This window comes from Eretmochelys imbricata, chromosome 1 (assembly GCF_965152235.1).
Source record: "Eretmochelys imbricata isolate rEreImb1 chromosome 1, rEreImb1.hap1, whole genome shotgun sequence".
Lineage (NCBI taxonomy): Eukaryota > Metazoa > Chordata > Testudines > Cheloniidae > Eretmochelys > Eretmochelys imbricata.
In genome coordinates this window covers 310111486-310121643 of record NC_135572.1, presented here as the reverse complement: position 1 = coordinate 310121643, position 10158 = coordinate 310111486, and the positions used below count along the sequence as shown (strand labels likewise).

The 10158-nt window shown below is 42.2% G+C and overlaps 1 protein-coding gene across 1 annotated transcript in view; it reads left to right on the top strand.

Annotated features, from left to right (window-relative positions):
• The first annotated feature begins 320 nt into the window (after positions 1-320).
• The window catches only part of SAMTOR (S-adenosylmethionine sensor upstream of mTORC1), a 63852-nt gene continuing 54014 nt past the window's right edge, over positions 321-10158 (top strand). The window contains exon 1 of the mRNA XM_077834187.1: positions 321-534. Within this exon, the coding sequence (XP_077690313.1) occupies positions 390-534 (145 nt within the window). The 5' untranslated portion in view covers positions 321-389. The remainder of the gene's footprint in view (positions 535-10158) is intronic.

Sequence of the window (10158 nt, the reverse complement as noted above, 5' to 3'; positions counted from 1 at the left end):
TCTGTTCCACCTTGCATTTGGCTGTGACCTCAGAGTACCTGGCCCAGACCTGAAGAAGAGCTCTGTGTGGCTCAGAAGCTTGCCTCTCTCACCAACAGAAGTTGGTCCAATACAAAATATTATCTCACTCACCATGTCTCTCTAATGTCCTGGGCCGCACACCACTACACTGCAGACAAGGCTGGCCTCAGGCAGCTCCGCCTCCGGCCCTGGCTTGTGAGTGCCCCTGCGCTGACAATGACTGAGGACTACACTTCCCAGCAGGCAGGGCGGGACATCACATGACCACGCATGCCCAGTGCTTGCTCTGACCTGCCGTAGAGACAGAGCGGAGCACTCTCGCCTCCCGGCCGGGCTGCGCACGGAGGGGGAGGAGCCGCGGTAACACCATGGAGCCCGAGCCGCGGCCCGGGGTCGCCGCCGCTGCCGTGACCGTGACCCAGCCCCCGGAACAGGAGAGGAAGCTGGAGCAGGAGAAGCTCTCCGGGGTGGTGAAAAGCGTCCACCGACGGCTGCGCAGGAAGTACCGGGAAGGTAAATGCCGGGGTACGGCTGGGCCCGCCCCCCGCCCCGAGCCCCTCGGCGGCCGCGGGTGGGCGGTTAGAGCTGCCCGTGGGGCCCAAGCAGCCGCCGCCTGCACGGGGCCCGGGGGAAGGGGAGCGGAGCCGGGCCGGGGAGCCGCCCCCTGCACGGAGCCCGGTCTTGGGGAGCTCCCTCTAGGTTTAGCAGTTGGGGCCTGGAAGGGTGTGTGTGTGTGGGGGGGGGGAGCTAGATCCTTCCCCAATGCGGGGGCCCGGGTCTCGGTTTCATGCCTCTTTTCGTGGCGTCCCCTCCCCCCCCCAATAAACACGGGGGCGGGGAGCTGCAGCCTTTGCATGCAGCTGTAGGCGCTGCTCACAGGCTGGAGCGTTGTGTTTGTGCACCTCAGTGCCCACGGTACTTCATCCTGCAGAGCCCCGCTCCGCTGCCCGTTGGGCTGCTCACGGCTGGCAAAGTGTCCCTTTGTCCTGCGTCCTGTCGTGTCTCCTCTCTCTCCTCCTCCTCCCCCTCACAAAGCTGCTTTTCCTGGCCGAGGAGTGCTCAAATTTCTGAGCTTCTTCCTTGGGATGTGCAGACAATAGGAGTCCTATGGCAACTTCCACTTTCTGTGTGTGTGTGTGTGTATGTATATATATAATGTATATATGTGTATATATGTGTGTGTGTGTGTATATATTCTTACTATATGTTCCATTCTGTGTATCCGATGAAGTGGGCTGTAGCCCACGAAAGCTTATGCTCTAATAAATTTGTTAGCCTCTAAGGTGCCACAAGTACTCCTGTTCTTTTTATGGATAAATGGTACCCTGTGATGTAAAAACAGACTTAATTTATATCAATAACCAAGTGCATTATAATCTGTCTAATCTGCATATCCTCAGTCCCACTCATCCTAAGACTTAATAGCTGATGTTGTAGTGAGCTCCTCCAACAAACTTTTACATTATGAAGTATATTATATCACCTGACCGGTAGCCCTGGACATATGATCCAGGAGGTCATTGGTAAGAATGCTTGCCTTACCCTCCTCCATGAGAGTCTCAAATGTGTGCACGCTGTTGTGTGGGATTAGGATAGCAGAAGCACCCCAGAAATTAAACATACCAGTTTGAAGATTTAAAATATGGCAAACTGTAAAGTTGCGATTAATAGATCTTCATAACAAAAAGGACTATTATCCTCTAGTCTGACCTCCTGCAAAACAGAGGCCATACTATTTCATCCAATAATCCTTGCATCAGGGCCATAATTTCTGATTGAGCTACAGTATATATCTTTTACAAAAATATTCATGGAATGGAAACTGTTCTTGTAATAATTAATAATAATAATAATAAATACTTAGCTCTTATATAGCATTTTTAATTGTTAAGTCTCAAAATGCTTTATGTTTCAAACTAGTTCCTGCCTCTTAGTCCGTGGCTGCTTGAAGGCCATCTTGCTGCAGAACTGATACTATGCTGCTCTGTGTGGAGTCTCCCCAAATTCTAAGAACACATGTTTCTTCTGCCTCCTAGCCCAAATTTGCATGTGATTTGGTCTTAGCTGTCCACTGGATAGATCTGTCAGCTCTTTCATGCTGGAGACCAAGGAGCCTGGGTTACTCCAGCCCTTCTGGGCATGTCTACACCACATCTGGGAGTGAGCCTCTCTGTCTGGGTCTACAGAGTAAAAATAGCTGTGTGAATGTTGCTTTGACGTTGAGGCTCAGGCTGGCACTTGGGCTCTCAAGCCCACACCTATTCCCCTCAGTCTTGAAAGCCCAAGCTCCAGTCCAAGCTCCAGTGTCTACAGCTATTTTTAGTACACTAGCATGAGCCCCATTACCGTAAGTCTGTCGACTGGGGTTGGGAAGCTCATTCCCAGATACAGTGTAGGCATACGCATAGTGGCCACACAAGCTTGAAAGGATTTCTCTCATCTTCCAGGCTGAGGAACCATTACCAACACATACAGCTTAGCTGCTCAAATTGTGTTCTGTTGCCAGGACTTGTGCTTTTGGCAGTTCACACTTTTCTGTTATTTCAGCCTGTCTGCAGATTCAGAAAGACAATGCTGGGTCACACTTAGGGCTTTTCTACACAGAAATGTCATGGGGAAGTTCGTGTAAAATAGCTAGGTTGTGAATTTTAAGTGCAATAGTTATTTGGCACTGACTCCCTGTGTGGACACTCTTATTCTGCACTATAAGTGCCTTTTTGTGGATTAGGTTGATCCATTCAGCACTAGCTATTCTGCAGTAATTATTCTGGGCCTTTTCCCTTGTGTGGAAAAGCCCTTAGCTAGCATTTTTAATTGTCATAAAATGAATTTTTTTATGAAAGCTTAAATTCTGCAGAAATCGGGGTAAGCCTGCCTCTGCCCAGGAAAAGATTCTTGCTTGCCACTGGCAAGTGAATATGTAGGGAATAATTTACTGGTACTAATACTGGTGGTCTTATTCAGAATGCACAGTTATTATTTGATTTTTTTCCTCATGTACTGCATCTTGCACATTACTGAGAACTTCAGGGTCTTGTATTTTGGGGTGGGAGTGGGGAATAACAAAACTGTTCAACAAATCATACTTCTACAGCATGGAGTTTTCTACCCATTATAATCTAATCAATTGTAATCCTCATGAGTTACTAGCTATCAGTAGTACTGATTCAGTACTATTAGTTTTTCACATTGAAGTTGAAATAATTATCTTCTGTTCAGTTATCTTCTCCACTGCAACTAACCTTCCAAAAACATGCTTGGGAATCTCCCTCTCTAGAGTTTAACATCTTGTTGAACTTACAGTACCTGAAAATGCTTGCTTTCAGAATTCTGTATTGCCTTCTTAATATGCATTTTGTGTATATGCATTTTTCTGTATAACTATCTTTATGAAATCCAAAATGGCAGCTTACTAAAGAAGCAAAAGGCTGGCATACTACCAAATAAATGAACCATTTCAGTTGTCATGTAAGTGTGGAATATTCAGAAAACAAGGCAAAAGTTAAATCCTTAAACATGTACATCCAACAGGTAGACAAGGCAGTTCACCCAGCTGGCTTTATGCAGGTAATAATGAAGGTGCTGATTTTTTTGATAAAGGCATTAAGATCTAAGAGTGACTAGGCTTTTTTTCTGTATTTTTTTACTTCCATTTGTCAAGCCTTGTTCTGTAAAGCTAATTTCCATCTCATCTGAATGGTATCTAGCAAGCCACACCAAAGTTGCTGTTTCATGGACTTTCCAACAGTACTTGACTTTTAATATATGAAATCATAAGTGGCGCTGTTCTATGTGCAGTTAACTAACACTGAAAAAGGGAGCATGCTCAAATTCCTCAGAGAGAACTGTATAATTACTTGACATAATACAGGTGATTCTCAGAGAATGCACTTTTATATTGTCCTTGCCGTTTTAATAGTTACTTTGTTCTGAGAAAAGTATTGAATTAGTACCTTTCCCAAGGTGTTTAGATGAAATTTTTTGCGGTTATACAGACTTATTTCTGTAAGATTTCAGTGCTGATGTGACTGAGACCGTTACTGGAATTACTTACTATTGGGTGAATTTAAAAGGCAAGTTCATGCCTTACCTGACTTGCTTACACCTGGCATCACTGACCTCACTTTGATTTATTGTCCACCACTTTCTTTTTTTAAAGAATGAGTCAGTGAAAAAATGACATTGGCATGCTTTAATACTACAGGCTAATGCGGGTCTCAACCAGTTGTAAATGTTTGTGTTTAAATGTGAAAGCAATGTTTGTTTTAATGTGCAGTTCCTAGTTAAAATATAATCTTGTCTAATAGGATGAACGTAACTGAAGAAAGGCTCATTTAACAACAGGTCGTCCGGAGAGCCAGGCAGTTCTTTCAAAAGTTGATACTGTTCTATGAAGTCACTTTGCTCAAAGTTGCATGTTGGCTTATTTCCATGTTTTCTAGGCTTCTCCCATCTTCAACAGCACTGTTGCACATTAAATCACCCACATTTTGGCTATTTTATTTGTAATGTGACTAACCTCTAGGATGGTTTACCATATTAGTTCTAATTTATTTAATTCTCTTTGTGGCAACATGTCAACCTCTCATTACCTAGCTCATGTGTTAAAACCTGTCACTTTAATCTGGAAATGAGACTGGAAAACATGGTGGTTTCTCTTCTGTAGCTCTGAAACGCTCACCACAAAAAATGCATTTTAATTTTATTTCCAGATCATTACTTTGCATCTCTTCACCAGTACTTCCCTTTTCTGTTTTCAGGGCATGGTCAATCTGACCCACTTCTAGTGCAAGTGTCGGGTTTGCCTTTGGCTTTTAGTTGGTAAATGAGAGGGAAATGTTGTTTGCAGAAAAATGGATAAGCAAAAATGGTTATAGTCTGCTTTGTGATTTATACTACCCTGCATCCCTGTCCACACATCTCTGAACCATATTTTCTGATTCATTATTAAACAAAGCTTAAAATAGCTTCAGTCTAAAATGACTTTAATATTAGAAAGTATCTTATTTAAAATTCTCTTTTTAACAGTTGTTACATGGTTGAATCCTATCAACAGTAGTTAAACACTTCAACCAAATTATCCTAAATTCTTAATAAACTATTTCAGGCCAGTGACTTCTGCACAGTGTAGACAGTTTTTCTGAAGTTATTAGATGAAAGGGCTGATAGATGAAATCTCCTTCTTCTGAAACATCAGAGATGGCTATGGTTGGAGATGGGATGAGGAGGGCTAGGGCTTTGAGGTGGCACCAAGCATTTTCTGCCAGGTGCTTGGCTGGCTGGTTCTTGCTCATGTGCTCAAGACCTGCCCGTTAACCTTTATGGGATCAGAAAGGAATTTTCCCTATAGATCAAATTGGCAGTGACCTGGATTGGCGAGATATTCGCCGCCTTCTGCAGTGTGTGGGTTGGATCACTTGCCAGGGTTATCTGAGTTTATCTCACTTAATCATTTTCCTGACATTACAGGGGCTTCGGGCACTGGTTCATCTCAGTCCCTCCAGTTCTTGCCTGTGACACATAATAGTCTAGTCTATGGGTTGTGATACTTTGGTCTAATTTTGGTTGTTGGATTTAGTGTACAGGTGCTGGATGATGATGGTGACCTGTGAAATACAGGAGGTGAGACTACATGATCAGGCCTTAAACTCTGTCTCTAAGAAAATCTGATAAATTTCTAACATGTTTTCTCCCACACAAAAAAGGAAAAAGAAAATTAGATACAAAACACTTGCTTTCAAAAAGCAATATAAATAAAATAGAAAATGAGGAATGAACATTATATATGCATAAACTTCAGTTATTTTATAACTTCATTTTGTATGATTGTAATCTTGTCCGTAAACTCTATTTCTGTTCCCCATCTGAACTGTTTATCTTAGATCAGTGGTTCCAACGTTTCTAGACTACTGTATCCATTTCAGGAGTCTGATTAGTCTTGCGTACTGCAAGTTTCACCTCACTTAAAATACTTGATTATAAAAGGAGTAATTGTGGCACCTTAGAGACTAAGAAATTTATTTGAGCATAAGCTTTCGTGAGCTACAGCTCACTTCATCGGATGCATTCAGTGGAAAATACAATGGGGAGATTTATATATACACAGAACATGAAACCATGGGTGTTACCGTATACACTGTAACCAGAGTGATCACTTAAGGTGAGCTATTACTAGCAGGAGAGTGGGGGAAGGGGGGGAGAACCTTTTGTAGTGATAATCAAGGTGGGCCATTTCCAGCAGTTGACAAGAATGTCTCAGGAACAGCCGGGGGCGGGGGGGGGGGGGAATAAACATGGGGAAATAGTTTTACTTTGTGTAATGACCCATCCACTCCCAGTCTTTAGTCAAGCCTAAGTTAATTGTATCCAGTTTGCAAATTAATTCCAATTCAGCAGTCTCTCGTTGGAGTCTGTTTTTGACGTTTTTTTGTTGAAGAATTGCAACTTTTAGGTCTGTAATTGAGTGACCAAAGAGATTGAAGTGTTCTCCGACTGGTTTTTGAATGTTATAATTCTTGATGTCTGACTTGTGTCCATTTATTCTTTTACGTAGAGACTGTCCAGCATGACCAATGTACATGGCAGAGGGGCATTGCTGGCACATGATGGCATATATCACATTGGTAGATGTGCAGGTGAACGAGCCTCCCTTTTCTTTTTGTGAATACAGACTAACACGGCTGCTACTCTGATACTTGATTATACAATCAAACATAAAAATACAGAAATATAGCACGCTCTTACTGAAAAATTGCTTACTTTCTTATTTTTACCATATAATAAAATACATTGATTGGAATATAAATATTGTACTTACATTTCAGTGTGATACTTGAGCCTGTTTTTCACTTTGAGCCTTGTCTGAAGCCCAAACCCAGGCCATGGGGCTGAAGCATGTAACTTAGCTTTGTGGGGCCCCTGGTCAGTTGCCCTGCTTGTCACCCCTAATGCCAGCCCTACACTTGTGACCCCCCCCCAACCAATCTCTCAACACCCCCCACACCTGGGTGCTGCAACCCCCAGATGAGTGGCGTATCCCCCCGGAAAACCTCTTAGTACCCCCTGGTTGAGAACCACTGTCTTAGGTCCTCAGAGTAGGAATGTATTTTGTTGTATTCAGGTTTTAATACCATGCTATTCACTGTAGTATCTGAGCACCTTGCAGTAGTGCAGTAAGCAGTGTGCTTACACATCTATCACATGTTTGTTCGCTCATCCTCTTACCAGAGGGAGAAACATGGAATGGAGTTTCTCGCTATGGTTGGGTGGTGGTTGTTCAATATATCTGTTGCTATGTGTTTATATTTGAGAAGGCAAGGTCAAAGAAATGCACCTTTCACTTGGAGGTGAAAGTGGTGAGGTTTATGATAGTGCTTAGTTCCTGGGGGAGTTGATTCCACAGTCTTGGACTAACTTGGGGAAGATTCTGTCTTCTTCCCAGATGAGCTTTACTGTTATGATGGAACTCTCAGCAATGCCAGAGGAGCAAAGTTGTTGACCAGCATCTTTATCCTGGACCTTTAAATGGTCTTTTAGGTATCCTGGGCCCAGGCCAGAAAGTGCTTTGAAGATAACAACTAAGACCTTGAACTTGATCCATAATTCTATGGGAAGCCAGCATAGAGAGCAGGGGACAAATGTGATTTGCTTATGATAACCTGTGTTGCTGTGGAGCTGCACTGCAGTATTTTGTATCGGTTAGAGCTTCCTAAGACCTGAAGGTTTCACCCCCAGGTATATTGGATTGCTGTAGTCCAGCTGAAAGGTGATGAAGGCATGATTAACTAAGGCCAGGTCTTTCTGCCAGAAAGGGATGGTGTCTCCTAGCTAACCAGAGATGGTAAAAAGTGAAATGGAAGCTGCTCCAGGTCAATTAAGACACATGGGGCCAATTAAGAACTTTCCAGAAGGCAGGGAGAATGCTAGGTTGATTGGGACACCTGAAGCCAATCAGGGGCTGGCTGAAACTAGTTAAAAGCCTCCCAGTTAGTCAGGTGAGTGTGCATGTCAGGAGCTGTGGGAGGAAGTTGCGCTTTTGGAGAGGCTGAGTAGTACACACCATATAGGCACAAGGAAGGAGGCCCTGAGGTAAGGGTGAAGTGGAACTTGAGGAAGTGAGGGCTGCTGTGGGGGAAGTAGCCCAGGGAATTGTACATGTAATGTTTCTAAAAGGTCAGCTACCATAGGGTACTGATACTATTAGGGTCCCTGGGCTGGAGCCCGGAGTAGAGGGTGGGCCCGGTCTACCCCCCCCCACCTTTGCCCCCTGATTAATCACTGAGACTGGGAGACAACAGAGACGGTGCAAGGAAAGATAACTCCTCTTCACCTCCCTCGCTGGCTTATGATGAAAATGGCTCAGTAGACTGTGACCCTTCTCTCTAGAGAGGGAAGGGTTACGTGCAGGGTCACAGTGTGTCTCTGAGGCTAGCGAAATCTGCCAGGAAACGTGGGATCCACGGAGGGAAGGACAGAGCTTTGTCACTATATCTATATCTTACTATGTGTCCCATTCTATGCATCCGATGAAGTGGGCTTCAGTTTATCTGTTTTCAGTCACCTGACTTCACAATAAAATAAAAACAAATTTTCCCCATTTTTTTAAAAAGGATTTCTTTTAACAATGTTAAGTCTTTGACAAAGAATATAAAGTGTATATTTTACAATTTAAAAAAAAATTGCAAACAGGAAGGACGGGTTATGTGTACATGCTAGAATCTCTCCTGTACCCCCCACCCCCCAAAAAACCGACCCAACCAACCACAAAAAAAACAACAAAAACCCAACCGTAACCAAAAATCACTTTTGCAGTGCAGCTCATTCTTTCCCTATCTTCCCAAAAATAACCGTGGGGCAGATCTCTTCTTTAAGTGAATTGTTGCTTTTGTAGCAGTACAATCATGTGAAGCTTCTTGAGTAAGTGTCTTCTGTGCAACATTGTCCATGGGCAAGCAGGTTTTATACATAGTTTAGATGGGAAATTTACAAGTGCCTTACTTCCATCTAAATCCAGTGGAGTTGAGTGCATTTGAAAAACTCCCTATAGATACTCTTTGAAGAATTAAAAAGATATTTGACCATGGTAAAAAAGCAAAACAGGAAATTGCAGTAAAATACTGGGCTGTCTGACTTTCTTTGAAAAGAAAGAAAAATCTCTGTAGAGATCACCAATACCAAAGCCACTTAAATTTTCTATAGCTAACATATAACATCAGTCTAATAAGCATTACAGCTTCTACATTCTTTTAAAAAACTTAGATTTAAATATCATTATAGAGCCAGTGCTATTCATCTTTTTTTTTAAATCTCACACTAGAAAGAGGGAAATAATTGTAGATACCAGCAGTTCCATTTTCAAACAATAATAGTCATCAGATTCAGAAGTTCATTAAGGCTTTAATTTTTTAGTAATGATTTAATGTAAATAAGCCCCAAAATGTGACTGACCTTGCAACAATAAACGTTTGAGAGCTGGAAGGTGCTTTCCTAAGAAACAAGTTGTTTGTTTGTTTGTGGTTTGCTTGTACTCCTTTTTTTGGATTTGCAGAAGTTAAATAACAAACTGTATTATTGGGTTTCTACCAACCTGAACAGTGGCATTACAGATATAACTGCACAAAAAAGGAAGTGATCAAACAAAAAACCTCTTTGAAAACGGAGGGAAAGTACATCTGTAACTGTCAAAGTATGTTTGGTAGAGGAATGTATTCTAAATTGAGATTAAAAAAAACCACATATCTGTGATTCAAACAATTCTAAAAAATCCCCCATACCTCATGTTAAAGACTCCAAAAATAGACAACAGGTGGTCATGTGATCCTTTATGTACTTTTCAAGCATTACTTTTAAATAACAAAGTTATTCCAAGACTTGTATTTTTGGTATATTTGTATTGTTTCATATATAGTATTTCCAAAACTGATATTGCAGGTCGATGCATGATATCAGTTTAACAAGTGCCGTCATTTGCTTTTGTATTCTTGGATCTGTACTGTACATTTATTTATGCAGTGTGTGCTGAATATGCTTTTGAGGCCCAGCATAAAGTAGTCTGACTACTCATTAAAATATCTTCCATTTGAGCTTATATAAGTAGTCTGAGACATTATAAACTAGAATTTGCATCAGCCTTGGATA